We start from the raw sequence: 15,651 nt of genomic DNA on the forward strand, positions 1-15,651 counted from the left end.
ATATAGGGACAGAGAGTGATCTCCTGGACGAGTTTTGATCGCCTAGATGGGTCGGAGAGGAATTTCCCAGATTTTTTCTCCCAAATTGGCCATTGTTTTTTTTTTTTTAATCTGTTTTTTCGCCTCTCACGGGAGATCACATGGGTTCGGGTGGGATGGAGAGTGATAGTAGATTTGAGGTTAGGATCAGATCAGCCATGATCTTATTGAATGGTGGAGCAGGCTTGAGGGGCCGATTGGCCTACTCCTGCCCCATGTTCTTATGTTATGTTATGTTCTTATGGCGTTAGGATGAGGGTGAGTGTGAGGGGTGGTTAGTCAGATGGGGATGTGATAATGTAGATATAGAGAGAGGGATGGATGGACATGCAAGGTATGTTAGTGGGAGTAAGGATATGCAGGAGCAGGGCTGGGAAGGCAGCGGGATGGGGATGTGATGAAAGGCACAGGTGAAGTTGAGTGTGGGATTGCACTCACCTTTCCTGATCTAATGAGATCATTGAAACGTTTGCGGCACTGCACCCAGGCCCTCCTCAACATCCTGGCTGTTGACTTCCTCTGCAATTTGGAGCCAGGCTCCTTTGGTCTGCCGGGGAGGTATTTTCCACCCATTAGAAGGGAAGAGGACCTCCCTGCGTGCTCCCACTCCCTCCACAAGCATATGGAGGGAGTCATCCGAGAACCTGGGTGCAGCCCTCTGTCTCGGTCCAGTCATGTTTTCTAGTCTTTCCAACACTCCAATGGTCCAGTGCAGTGCCGGCACACTCCTAGATGAACCTTCAAATGCAATGTGGCCATGGCTCCTTTAAATATCCCGGCTGAAAATGCATCATCGATGACATCATCAGTCCTGCACCATTTAATAGGGCCGGGTAACGCACAGGGCTGCCTTAATAGGCGCCATTAACGGAAAGTCAATCTCAGGTGCGAGATGGAATCAGGAACGGGGTCACGACCCGCCACGGCGACCGCCCGCACCCAACCTGCCCAGGTACAGAAAATTCCGGCCGTTATGTTTTAATTTAAAAAAAAAAAAAAAAATTTTAACCATTTTTGCCACCAAAAGGATTTGGAAAAATAGTTGCTTTTAATTGCAAAGTGTATTTCCACAAGTTAAAAACAGGCACTGAGATGACTGGTGGTTAAAATGCTAATGAGCTGAGAGTTGTGTTGTTTCCCTCTACACTGTAAATAATAATCAATTTCTTAGCCTATTTTCGTAATGGATAAACACCTCACAACCATTGTGTCGGGAAGTTTCTAATCCCTTTTGGCTATGAACAAAGGGATGTAAAAAATAGATGCAGAAACTCAGGCACTCAGTCAGGATTTTTAAAACAGAATGTTGTGAAGATAATCAATCCCAGCAAAGGCTGTGAGAATGTTAGAATGAAGGAAACTGATTAGAAGTTACTTTGTTTAAGCCCTGCAAATGGACCCACTGATGTGGGTATCTTGTTCATTATTTTATTATTACATGATGAAGATAAGTTGAAATAAGTGAATCCAAACATAACTGCTGCTCTGTGTCATGAATCTTATCATGACTCATGAAGTAACACTGGGCGGCCAGCTGGTGGCGCCGTCCAAGGAGTATAAATACTCAGGTGTGGGCCCAGCTTGCTCAGGATGTTTCTGTAACTAGGAACTAGTGATGTAACTAGAATCTCATGGTTGTGAAACAGTTGATTCAAGCCTTGTTTTATACTCAAACCAAGTGCTCAGTAGTCTTTTTACATCACTCTCTATGTTCACATGCTGCAAACTAACAGCTGAACAATTTGTAGCTGGCCTCGTCTCACCCAGCGTTATCTCTGTCTGCCTTAAAAGAGATTGAAGAAGCACATGTGTGAAAGACACGAATAACAAGCTCAGATCACACCCCACAGGAGGATACATCCCTGGGTTACACCATCCTAAAGTTAGATATTGGGCAGTACGAGCCTACCTCGAAACATATGAAGTTCAGGCCACTCACGGGAGTGATGAGCACTGTTGTACCCAAGAGAATATCGAAGGCAAGACTTGAAACTTGTAGCAACTACCCGAGATGCTGACTTACACTGGTGACTGCGGCAATGCTAAATTTAAAAATGTGAGCTGGACAGAAACAGTGATATTTAAAAAATCAAAAGAAGCTAAACATGACTGTCGAAGGGAAAGTGAAGGAAAGAAAGCTTCACCTAAAAGATGGTGGGGGCGGGGGTGTGGAAATCCACTTGCAGCCTCATTTGAATATAACCGGAAGGGTACGGACACTCCGATGCAGCATACCACATTCTCCTTCCTGTATCCTTCCTCTGCTGAAGTCAAGAGTCACCTCACAAGTCACCTCACCATCTTCTAACGCATACGTTCCCCTAAAGTGTCAGCTGTGGCTTAGTGGGCAACACTTTCACCTCTGAGCCAGAAGGTTGCTGGTTCTAACCCCGCTCCAGACACTCGAGCACTTGATCCAGGCTGACACTCCAGTGTAGTACTGAGGGAGAGCTGCGCTATCAGGGGTGCTGTCTTGCATATAAGAAGCTAAATCAAAGTCCCATCTGCTTTCTCAGGTGGATGTTGAAGATCCCATTGCACTATTTGAAGAAAAGCAGGGGGAGGGGGGGGGGAGGAGGAGGAGGCGGTGTCCTGAACAATATTTATCCCTCAAACATCACCAAAACAGATTATCTGGTCATTTATCTGATTGCTATTTGTGGAAGCTTGCTGTGCACAAATTGGCTGCCACATTCTAACTGACTGCAATTCAAAAGTACTTAAGTGGCCATAAAGCACTTATGACATCCGAAGGTCACGAAAGACACTTTATGAATGCAAGTCTTTTTTTAACGACTCATGTCTGACCTCTTCTCACCAAGTGTTTCTTTCGTCTACTTTTGAAGAGTTTGAAGGAGACACGTGTGAAGACACAAATATCCAGTTCCTGATTACAAGGGGCATACATTATTGTCACTATGGCCCCATTAGATATTGGGCAGTACTGGCACACTGCTGAACAGAAGATGCTTAGTCTGCTTATGGGACCAGTGTCCCCGAGAGAGTATCCAAGGCAAAACCATAAACTTGCAACTCTTCCTTCAGAGTGAGAACTTAAGTCACAGAAACCTACTTTAAATTCATGTTTTATAGAATCATACAGCACAGAAGGAGGCCACTCGGTCCATCGTGCCTGTGCCAGCTCTTTGAAAGAGCTATTTAATTAGTCCCACTCCCCTGCTCTTTCCCCATAGCCCTGCAATTTTTTCCTGTTCAAGTTTGAATGACTATTGAATCAGTTTCCACCACCCTTTCAGGCAGTGCATTCCCGATCATAACTCACTGCGTAAAAAAAGTTCTCCTCATCTCGATTCTGATTTTTTCACCAAATATCTTAAATCCATGTCCTCTAGTTGCCAACCCTCCTGCTAATGGAAACAGTTTCTCCCTATCTACTCTATCCAAACCCTTCACAATTTTGAACACCTCGACTAAATCTCCCCTTAACCTTCTCTGCTCTAAAGGAGAACAATCCCAGCTTCTTTAGTCTCTCCACATAACTTATGTCCCTCATCCCCGGTATCACTCTACTAAATCTGCTCTGCATCCTCCCCAAGGCCTTGACATCCTTCCTAAAGTGTGATGCCAATAACTGAACACAATACTCCAGCTGAGGCTTTTTCTCTCCCATCTTTTATGTCTGTCCAACTCATTCATAGAAGCTCCTGTTAAAATCTGAAATGGCAAATCCGGGCGGCTTTTCAGTGGGTGAGGTAACCCAGGGCAAGCTTACGCTTCCGGGACGCTGGTAAGCGTATTTACTTTTCGGCCGGACGAAAATTGTTCGCGCCTTATGCAAAAAACCTTCAAAATTAAACTCATTATCTGCTAGCATTGATTGACTGACGTCAAGGTTCGGCCAATCCTGTGCCGTCACGATTGACCAATCCTACAGTACGGTCCCCTGATGGTTGGCCAATCGGTGTGTGTGTGTGGGCGGGACTAATCGTTTTCATCTCGGGGATCTGGCAGCCATTGTTTCAGTGCCATGCCTTCAGCTTCCAGCTCAAACTACTTTGAAAGTTAATATCTCTTTTAAAAATAACATAAGATTTACCAAAAACGTTTTATAAGTACTTTCACTTTCAAGGTATTAAAAAGGTAGAAATGTTGCCCGGCACCACATTCACAAAGGGACACAGACATGGCCCCAAAGCCTGGCACTCGATTTAAACCACCCGCCCCAAAACAGCCCTGGCAAAGCCGGGCTCCCCCAGCTAATACATGTATACACAGGTACACACATAATTGTGCACACGGAGAAACTTTCAACTGCTGGCTGCCTGTTTCTCACCTGAACAATGGGCAACTGACTATTGGAAATCTGGTGGGGACCTTGGGCACCCGTTTGCCCACTTGAATCAACTTTCAGGCAGGCTTTTAAATGGGTGCCCGGCACTCCTGCCCAAAATAGGTCAGGAGGCTTTGGGGTCTTACTGTAAATAAATAGTCATATTCCTAGAGATACATCATCCTATGAACAGATTTCTGATATTATTAATACATGACATATTGGCCTAGAAATTCAGTTGGCTTTGCGCCCACTTTTCACCCAAAGAGGGCTTTTGCGCCAGTAGGGGTGGTAGCGCTGATATCGAGTGCCGTGGTAATGGCGGCGGTAGCCGGTAGCGCTGCGCCAGCACCGATGACGTCATCGGTGTGCGCAGTGCCCTGGTTCCGCCCCGACCCCCATCTTCAGTAGCCGCCGCCTCCTCCGTGGTGGCCGCTACTAACATCCAGAGACCAGGGCCTTACTGCAGCCTTAGTGGGGTGCATAAAGGTGGAGGTGCGGCCAGCCGCTTTTTCGGCGGCCGCCTGCCCGCACCTCCTTCCCCGGCCTCCTCCACCACCCCCCCCCCCCCGCGGCATTGTCGGCTGCTTTCCGCGAGCCCGGCACTTCTCTGTGGTGCCGGGCTCATTTGCCAGCACAATCCAGCGGCGATCTCCCCGTTGCAGGCACCTCCACCTTAAGAGAAGGAGGCCTGCAGTACCGCAGCCTGCCACACCGCATTGGGTGGCGCAGCGGCACCTAGAGCACTGATATTCAGTTTCAGCGCCCCAAGCGGAGGCGGGCACACCCTGGAACAGCGCCCGGTTCCGACTTGGGGCGCAGAAACTGAATATCTCACGGGCGCAACTGGCACCGCGCGCAGCGTTAACTTTTGGGCGCACGCCAGCTGGCGGGCCCAAACTGAATTTCTAGGCCATTGTGTTTAAAAGTCTAAAAAGCCTCAATGACACAGGATGCAAACAGAACACAGGCCTTTGAGATAAGATCAGTTGTTAACACAAGTTGTAAACACCACACAAGTTTTTGAAATGGGAATTGATTGTTAATACTAAGACAATGGCCCTATTGAAACAGCAAGTTGCAGCTTCCAGAATGTCTGCAGTTTGGAACCAACACAATAGCTATGTTAAAAACTGACACTTCGAACAGGAACACAGAATATTAAAAAACCATGTGCCTTTGATAAAAGTAACATCAAATGAAAGACAGGAAACATAAGTCAGTAATATAACCAACTAAGATGGCTAGGAAAACAAATACCCTAATTGAAGTGTCTTTGATTTACATGTTGTAAAAAATACCTACAGAACACTTTGAAAATATGACTTCAACAGATACACCAAGCAATTTCATTGTGTTTGTGTTGAACTTGGCACACATAGGAGTCACGACGTCTGATAATAACCAGTTAAGCCAATATTAAGAATTGAATGGAAGCCCTTCAATTGGAATGGCATCAAATAAATACTGTCATATTGTTTTTTATGATAAGGTTTGAAACACCTAAACAACACAGAAGCCTGCAAGCTAACAGCTAAATTGACAGTAAGAATAGAAAAGAATTCAATAGAGAACGACTAGAGATAATTAACTTACATCAGCAGAAAACTTCAAAAAGGTATAAAAATAGGGCTTTTCAGATGGAAAGTCAGAAGTCACTGGGACAGGCAAGTGATTCTCAACGTCAGAGGCACGCTCTAAGTTTTTAATTCTTTGCGTCTCGGGATCAAACAGGTACTTTTAATTTGATTTTGGTGGATATTCTGGATTATAAATAGTAAGAAATATATAAATGTAATGAAGTTAAGATTTGAGAATAAGGATCTCTGAGAATAAGAAATGTAAGCTATTTGTATTTTGAACTGTTAAAGTTGCGATTGACTCAACAGCTGTTAACTGTATGTCGGCTCTTAAATAAATCTATATATTTTTAGAATTGTCTCAAGTAGTATTTCTGTATCAAACTTGCGAACTCAATTTCTGTACACTCTTTTGTAAGGAGTTGCAGAATTCTGGGGGGGGGGGGCTTCTGGACCCTCATAATATCCGGGAGGTTACAGTCTAGTTAAACTGATTAAAAGTGCTATCTGGAGGACGGTAACATCTTTACGTCATTCCATTCCTTTCCTTTAGCGAGAGATAGCCTGGACCTTTAGACCCAATTAAGCATCTTATAGAATTCGGCTATCTCTAACTTTAGTTGAAGGTGAACGTCTGGGGCATATGCCTGATCTGGGGTAGCCTGGAAAGGGCTAGGACTAGTAATTATCCCTTCATTACGCCTATTGTAGGGCCACGATTGCAACTGTCAGGGAGAATGATCAAAGCATGTGTGATGCATTCAGTTCCATTTCTCCAGTGTTAAGAGCCCTAACTTGTGGTCCTTAAAGGGACCGTTGGAGGCAGCTACAAAAAGGAGCAGGAGTGCTCCTCCAGGCCTCACCGATATCTTCTGGCCTACTGCTGGCCTGTTCTTGGGCATAAATCGCTGTTCCTTCATCGTTGCTGGATCAAAATCCTGGAACTCCCTACCTAACAGCATTGTGGGAGTACCTTCACCACACGGACGGCAGTGGTTCAAGAAGGCAGCTCACCACCGCCTTCTCAAGGGCAACCAGGGATGGCCAATAAATGCCGACCTTGCCAGCGATGCCCACATCCCAACAGCAAATATTTTTAAAATCTAAAAGATTTCTCCTTGTCTATGGTTGTTTGCAACTATTTATGCCATTTCTCCAGGGTTCCGCTGATCTTCTGTCAGCCATGGCTGAGTGGGTAGCACTCTCACCTCTGAGTCAGAAGATTGTGGGTTTCAGGTCCCACTCCAGAGACTTGAGCACAAAAATCTAGGCTGACACTGCAGTGCAGTATTGAGGGAGTGCTGCACTGTCGGAGGTGCTGTCTTTCACATGAGATGTTAAACCGAGACACTGTCTGTTCTCTCAGGTGGATGTAAAAGATCCCATGGCACTATTTCAGAGAAGAACAGAGGAGTTGTCCTCGCTGTTTTTGCCAATATTTATGCCTCAATCACCATCACTAAAAAAAAATTGCTTGGTCATTATCATATTGCAGTTTGTGGGAGCTTGCTGTGCGCAAATGGGCTGCCGCATTTCCTGCATTGCAACAGTGACTACACTTCAAAAGTAATTGGCTGTAAAGCACTTTGGGATGTCCTGAGGTCGTGAAAGGTGCTATATAAATGCAAGTCTTTCTTTCTGCCGAAGTTACAGCAGCAGAAGGAGAGGAACCCAGTGGGAATTGCAGGAGTGGGTTTATTTCATTAGAAGTATCAAATTCAGGAACTCTTCAAATTTATGATGTCGCTACAGATAGAGGATTTCCTGCTCCCATGAGTTTATTTCTCCATGAAAAAGTTTTTATTAAATTCAGCAAAGAATTTACATATTTCCTTGTCTCCCTGAACGTTATAGGTTACGCATTGCTTAGAAGTACATAAATTGAGGGTCTTACGTAGTCCATATATTTTGGTATGTTATGTATTAAGGTTTGACAGGACTTGTGTTGTTTCTTGGTAGACTTGGGGGAGAAATTCATTATCGTCCTGTTTGGGGGCGGTAAACTTTGAAAGCTGGGAAACTTAGCGCCAGGCGCTAATGATTCGCAGCTTTCACAAAATTGGGTTTAGCGCTCCAGGAAGGAGCTAAATCAAGCACTCCGTTTGCTTCCGGGAGCGCTAAAGGACGCAAGTGGGGTGGTAGTGGTGAAGCGCTGCACACTGGGCCATGCAGTGTTGCCGTGTTCCGAGGCTCCTTCCCTCCCTTAAAGAGAAGGGCCATCGCTGCAGCCTCTGCACTGGAACCAGTTAGCTGGTCCCCGACGGCAGCCGCGATCCAGCCCGATCAGCACCGCGCACTCCAGCAGAGCGCCGGGTCGATCGATCGCGGCCCTGGAGAAGCAAGAAAAAATGATCGAAACGATTTGAAAAATTTAGCCACTTACCTCGGCAACCTCCCCTTTAACTTTTGCCCCCGAAGCGCCCGGCCTCCTGCGGCTGCCGGTGTTTTCGCCCGGCGATGCTGCGGGCGGGGGGGGGGGCAAAACCGAATTTCAGGTCCGGGGCGCAATGCACGCGCCGATGATGTCACGATCTCCGGGCGAAGGAGATGGGGGCGCAACGCCATACCGCCGCCGCAAACCTCACATTGAATTTAGCGGGAGGCGATATTCTCGCCGTGCCGGGACGGTAAGTGGTTAGCGGCTCGTTATGCCCCCCCCCCGGAGGTGATAACGGGAGGTGTAAAAGTACCCAATTTCTCCCCCAAGCAGCTTAGATGAGACGGAGGGTGGGCCATGGGACTTGGTGTGGGTGAAGTTTGGGCAAAGTGTAGCTTCTATGACTGGTTTTCTGGGCGTCGTCCTTGGCTGTGTTTACCTGGGGGGGGGGGGGGCGGCGTGTACAACCACCAACTTGAGGCTTTAGCCGAAAAGGGGAGTGGAACATCACAGTCAATGTTCCCTTTGAACACAGCCCTGACACACTAAATGCTGCTCTGAAAAGCTTAGATTTAGACGTTGTTGGATTAAAAAAAAACTTGACCACACCATTCCCCACCTTATTGCCAACCGCTCGCCTCCGACATGCATCTAGGAGCCAGTACAATGCCGGCAAAGTCAGACTGTGGCACTAAATGCTTCATTTTGTATTGGTGAGAAAAACTAGTGAACTAGAATACAAACTCACTGTAATGAACAGAACCAAGTTAATATTTTACAGTGTAGTGCAAAAAAAATTGATACAATTTTTTTCCTTTTCAAAACAGTAAAAGCACCGGAATTAAATCAGACGCAACAGCCTTGTGGGTTACAAATGACCCATCAGTCTTGCATCTGTAGGCCTATCAAGTCAGTCACATCTTTTAAAGACCTTCCATTTTGTTGTGGATGATAAGAGGAATTCAGAGGCCCCACTCCATCAGTCCACCAATGGTGGCTCTAACAGGCCAATAGAACTTTTTTTTAAATTTGCTTATGAGATGTGGGCGTCGCTGGCAAGGCCAGCATTTATTGCCCATTCCTAGTTGCCCTCGAGAAGGTGGTGGTGAGCCACCTTCTTGAACCGCTGCAGTCCGTGTGGTGAAGTTACTCCCACAGTGCTGTTAGGGAGGGCGTTCCAGGATTTTGACCCAGCGACGATGAAGGATTGGCAATATAATTCTAAGTCAGGATGATGTATGACTTGGAGGGGAACTTGGAGGTGGTTGAGGTATGTGCATATTTTACCCCTACTTGCCCAGCAAAAACCGTGCGAGTGGGCAGTTAAAATGCCCTGGGTTACCTCAACCACTGAAAAGCCGCCCGGATTTGCTATCCTTGTCCTTCTAGGTGGAAGAGGTCGCGGGTTTGGGAGGTGCTGCCGAAGCAGCCTTGGCAAGTTGCTGCAGTGCATCTTGTAGATGGTACACACTGCAGCCACGGTACGCCGGTCAGTAGCCTTTTTGGGCATTGTACAGTAAATGCTTAACTTTTGGTGGTATAGATGGGAGGAAACGTGGCCAGGATAATACCCTCTGCTCTTGAAATAATGGGATTCCTAACATCAACCTGAACTATTGGAACAGGCAGATGGGACCTTTATTTAACAGTTCAATGCAACACTGTCAGCTGTGTCTCAGTTGGTAGCACACTTGCCTCTGAGTCAGAAGGTTGTGGGTTCAAGTCCCACTCCAGGGACTTGAGCACAAAAATCTAGGCTGACACTTTAGTGCAGTACTGAGGGAGTGCTGCACTGTCGGAGGTGTCGTCTTTCAGTTGAGACGTTAAACCGAGGCCCCGTCTACTCTCTCAGGTGGACGTAAAAGATCCCATGGCACTATTTCGAAGAGCAGGGGAGTTATCCCTGGTGTCCTGGTCAATATTTAATCCCTCAATCAGCATAACAAAAAACGGATTATCTGGTCATTATCACATTGCTGTTTGTGGGAGCTTGCTGTGTGCAAATTGACTGCTGTGTTTCCCACATTACAACAGTGACTTCACTCCAGAAAAGTACTTCATTGGCTGTAAAGCGCTTTGAGATGTCTGGTGGTTGTGAAAGGCGCTATATAAATGCAAGTCTTTCTTTCTATCCTCAGTAGTGTTAGTCCTGGATTCAGAACTTTCTGACTCAGATACGGGAAAACCACCAACTGAGCCAAGCTGCTATTCCAGTGAATTATTCATTCACATTTGTTAATGATATTCCACAAGCTTCACAGAGCAAACATTTCTCTCTGTGATTTATATCCCCCTGACCCCAGAGTCAACTGAAAGTGAATAACTGATTTAGGTAGACAAAGGGGAAAGGTGTTAACAGGCTGTGAATCATTGGAATAGAATTTCCTCAAAGTTTGGTGTTTCTCCAGGGCTTCTGACAAATTTATGGCAGTCGATCAGAAGAACTCTGGTAGAAATTACTAGTGATTGTCGTCAAATTCTAATCCACAAACATAATTTCAGCTGCCGGAATCAACTGCACACACAAGAGGCAAAGTAACATTTTTGTATTCACATTTTTGTACTGGGTGACTTCTCATCCTTGGAGACTTCAACCTGGACCAGAACGCATTGACACAGATAGAAATGGAACCATGAGAGCACGATGCGTGGACATTGACTACAAGGGAGAGATGGTGGAGGACAACCGAGTGGTTGACCATGTCAAAAATGGCAGAAAGATCAAGGAGGACAAGGGTGAGCCACGGTCACACAATGACATCATTGGTGACTTGGATCAGGGTCGCCTTGGGGCTGAGGGTGAATCAAGAACTTGGCTGGAGGGACTCGAAAAGGAGAATGCTGGGAAAGATGGATGAGGAGTTAGGTAGCACCAGTGTGTATAAGTACCATGAAGAAGGAAGTAGGGCAGATGTTTCTCATGTCCCTTCCATGAGCACATCACAAGAAGATGCAGGATTGGCAGGATGCTGTTATCCACTGGAATTCCTGCCAGTTCCATTTGCCTCCCCCTGTCCAACGCTTTGTAAGCTTGCATGAAGCAGGCTTGCTAATGTGCTGGGTCCTGATCCTGGCAGAAGAGCGGCTCATTCTCCTCTCAAGTCTGGTTTCTCTACAGCAATTGACCATAGAGCGATCGATTGCGATCAATTGGGAAAGTGGGAAACTCAAAATTGGTGGTGTACTTTTAAAAAAAACTGATCTTCAGCTGGCACAGCCCACTTATGCTGTGGCAAGGTGCAACAACGATATCCCTCCGTCCCTGCTGAGGTAGGATCCCAATAACACCAAAAATGGTGCAGGACTTACTGCTCAACCTTGGTGCAATATCTGACTGTACGATAGCGTAACTCAGGGATGTAACATTGACTTCATTGGAAATAAAAATTGGGAGATATCTAAAACGGGCTACCGATTTGCTCTCACCCATTTTACATTATCGCACAAATTAAAATTACCCCAGTAATTTCTACCTACCCTCCCGCTTTGTAACCTTCTGAGCCTTTGCAAAACTTACTCTTGCTGCAAAACCTGACTGATTGCCTGTGTCTCTGTCTCCATCTTTCATCTCCCCACATTCACAACTTGAGAGGAAGGTTCACGACAGACAACCGCTCCCGAACACTCAGGATCAGGGCTCCTCTCTACACAGTGGGGTGTTTATCAACTACCGAGACAAGCTAATTAATTTCTTATTGTTTACAGTCTATAAGGAAACATCATCAAAACCTAGCTCATTAGTATTTTAACCATCTTTCATCTCAGTGCCTTTTAAAAAAAGATTTGCGAGAATACACTTTTCTTTAAAACACAACCTTTAAATATAACTCTATGGCCTAGAAAATCATCTGAAGCGGTGGCTCAAAACGGGCAGTATTGGATCGGCCGCCTGTTCTACGCAGCACCTGATATTCGGGTCCATTGCAGTCAATGCAACTGCGCATAATGGGCAGCCGATCCGATAGCGCCCGTTTTTGCACCACCGCCCGAGATGAATTTCTAGGCCCACTTTTTCTAAATCTTTTCTATGGTAAAACGGTCAAACATGTAAAACAGCTACTGAAGGTGATTGTGTGAAAAGAGATGAGCTGACATACTCATAATCACAACCCGTTAACTCAGCTCCCCCACATGTTGAGACTCGGGAAACCCCATGCCATCGCATTACCAATCACTTTTTCTCCACTTTATCGACCAGACTGGGCAACTTGTTGACGACCTAGCAATTAAGTGTCGCCGAATCGCCTGGTGAACAGCTCATTAAAACACCAATGGATGTGATCGTGCTGTGTGATATTAGTAACAAGCACATTAATGGGCTTATACTAGATGGCAAACTTTCCAACAACAATATTTTTTTGCAAAAAAGGTATTCCTGCAAGTTGTCTTATTGTAGAATCCTGTGACATTCTGACTAACCTGGAAAATAATTGAGGAAGCTGCAATTCATTCTCTACAATGACCGAATCATATGATATTGTTAAAATAATGATAGGTGTTTCTACTGGATAGAAAAAGTTCGGATTATCTTTGTGCTTTGATCATTTTGATATGCAAAAACCCATCATAGAAATGAATGAAGACCCTTAAACTTAACAATCACCATAGATGATATTGGTGGACAATGTGTCCTAATGACATTCCTTTGTGCATTATTTCCATGCTTGTTAAACTACTTATTTTAACTGCTTTAGAGCCTCTGCTAAAACAGTGGACAAAGGAATGTTGTTTTATGTGTTAAGTGTTCATCCTCTAGAAACATAAACAGTGACTTCCAAACTTAAGAAAGTCCAAACTACGGAAAAAATGTACGCAGGTTAACTACAACCGTATATATAAATTTCTCTTCTATCTTTGTACTTGTGTACTCACCACCTCCGTAAGTCTGACAGAGGTATGGGAACCTCCAAACATTTCCCAGTCCCACAGCAAATCCGACACAGCTCAGGACATACTGAAACTTATTGTCCCACTTTGGCCTCTCCTCCTTCAGACTATCATTGGCATCACCCAAAACACAATCATCCGCCTTTTCTGCTGCCATCTCATCTAACTGGGATTATACGGAGGGAGATGTTCAGATTCCGGTTCTTAGCTTTCCCTGTGACTTTTTATTTTTCTTTCAATTAATGTGTTAGGTATTTCTTTAACCATAAAGTACTGGATAATCTGGGACTGAGGAAAAACCACAAGTTATATTCAGACGGAGGGCAGCTGGGTGGAGCCAGATCTTGGCGGGTCAATGCCAATAGTTCAGATGTCCTGAATAGACAATTGGGAAATCACGAGGATAGGTACATATTAAAAAAACGTTCCGTCAGTATAGGTGTGTCCTACGGATTCAGGCTGTCAAATACAAAGCGCCATTTGTTAATTGGTAACAAGGTGACAGAAATTTAAAGAAAGTCCGAGTTTGATAATAAAACATACATGATGTGGGCAGTGTTAAGATGGAAAGCTGTCAGATCTCTGAAGTTGTTCTTAGTTTCCCCTTTCATGTGGATTTCTTCAAAAACTTGCACACTGGTACTTACACTTAAAGTGCGTCTGTCACCATCAGTGCCTTTTTCAAAAAATAAACGCTACAAAGCAATCCATTCACGCTCGCGATATTTGGGGTTTTCTCCTACCACTTTCCTTTCTGTCTCCTGGAGGTAGTGACTGTCGCTACGACATGGTTCCACAGTGGCTGGCAGCTCGCTAGTATCTCACCCAACCAGCCGTTCCTTGTGTGAACCTGAACAGCGAGTGTTAGCAGACAGACTTTTTGGCGTGGAGAGGATATTGCAGCCACAATATCGTCAACAAGTTGCCCAGTCTGGTCGACAAAGTTGAGAAAAAATGATTGGTTATGTGTTGGCCTGGGGTTTCCCGAGTCTCAACATGTGAGGGAGCTGAGTTAACGGGTTGTGATTATGAGAGTACCAAAAATTCTCACAAATATGCCCTGAATTCAGAAATTTGAATGACGACCAAAAACTCCCATACCTACTAGGGGAAGAGAGAAACTGTGTAACACTAGCGGCACACTATGTTACAGCTTGCCATAAACAGAGGGACAACCAGTAAACCTAAGAAAAGAGTATATATAAATTATGCGAATGTATATTTATACACTCAGGGATATATCTGTTTATACACTGTATGAATAGATCTGCGTTTATGTGTTCAACCATAAATGTATTTTGATGCTTTGGCAACATAAGATGTACCTTATCATGCCAATAAAGCAATTTGAATTGAATTTGAATTGAATTGAAAAGTATGGTAGCTCATCTCTTTTCACACAATCACCTTTATCCTTACCTTATGCCCACACACTTGCTTCTATCAGCAGGAGGGGGGTCACTGAATAGTGCAGAGTGACCATTGGCTCATTCCTTCCCTCTTCAGTCCAGGGTTACTGGAGCTAATTGTCTCACCCTAGCTGAGTTTGGCTAACTCAGCGCACACACACACACCGGGGATCAAACCTGCGAGCTTCCAGCGAGGAGCTCTACAGCTCAACACTACACACGGCAGTGAATTTACCAATGGCACAGTGGGGGAAGGATCCAAAGGAGCGTGGCTCTGTATTTTGTTGTTCGTTTAAATGAGTGTGGAGGACATAAGGGAACCGAGCTGGGGAGAGTTACTGAGGCCCAAGTTCTAAAGTCCATAACACATCAGCAGTCGACCCAGACGGCATCACTGATTTTGTTACTTTAACCGTGTTTGTTAATTTAACACTGAGATTCAGTCACAGTAATGTCTCTGAGAAAGTTCACCCAGTGATTTTGGCAGTGCTCAAAATTATAAATAGTACGTCACAAAATAAGATGTTTATATATCGATGTCCATTCAGTGGAATGATCCCACTTTAATACAATTATCGTGGAGCAGGTCTCTTTCAACGAGTCTGACAGAGGACACTAATAGAAAATTAATGCAAAACTAGAATAGTTTGGCTTTCAAATTAAGCGCTAAGTAACCTTTAGCCACCTTTATGTTCAGACCTGATGTTATGATCCGGGTTCAGGATTTAAGTACAGAACCACTGATTCATCTTGTTTATATCATTTCCTCATAATGGGGCTCCTAAACAGACAGAATGTATTACTTATTTTAAATTCAGACCTGTGCTGATGGTAGATTGTTGTGCTGTAACATTCAGCTAGATTTTCAACATTAGCACCTGGGTGTTAAACAGCGGCAGGCAGAAAGGAAAACCTGGCATGGATGCCCTTCACAAAAGCCACCAATGTATATTCTTTCCATTAATTGCAATGGAAGGAATATCGAGTGGGTGATGTCACTGCCGTGCGATCTTCCTGGCCAGGTTTTCCTTTCTGCATTCCCATTACATTTGAGTTTAACTTTTAGCC

The 15,651-nt window shown here is 44.9% G+C and overlaps 1 protein-coding gene across 3 annotated transcripts in view; it reads right to left on the minus strand.

Moving 5' to 3' along the window:
• Nucleotides 1-14,682, minus strand: part of LOC147117821 (sodium-dependent neutral amino acid transporter B(0)AT3-like) — a 76,417-nt gene extending 61,735 nt beyond the window's left edge. For 2 of the 3 annotated variants that reach the window (XM_085989169.1, XM_085989168.1), the window contains exon 1: nt 13,160-13,482. In XM_085989169.1, the coding sequence (XP_085845295.1) occupies nt 13,160-13,331 (172 nt within the window). In that variant the 5' untranslated portion in view covers nt 13,332-13,482. Of the gene's footprint in view, nt 1-13,159; nt 13,483-14,593 lie in introns of those variants that run through there. The other variant, XM_085989170.1, reaches the window with a different exon arrangement.
• Between the last annotated feature and the right edge of the window lie 969 nt (nt 14,683-15,651).

This window comes from Somniosus microcephalus, chromosome 5 (genome assembly GCF_052327205.1).
Source record: "Somniosus microcephalus isolate GS21.2 chromosome 5, FLI_Smic_1.0, whole genome shotgun sequence".
In the NCBI taxonomy this organism is placed as follows: domain Eukaryota; kingdom Metazoa; phylum Chordata; class Chondrichthyes; order Squaliformes; family Somniosidae; genus Somniosus; species Somniosus microcephalus.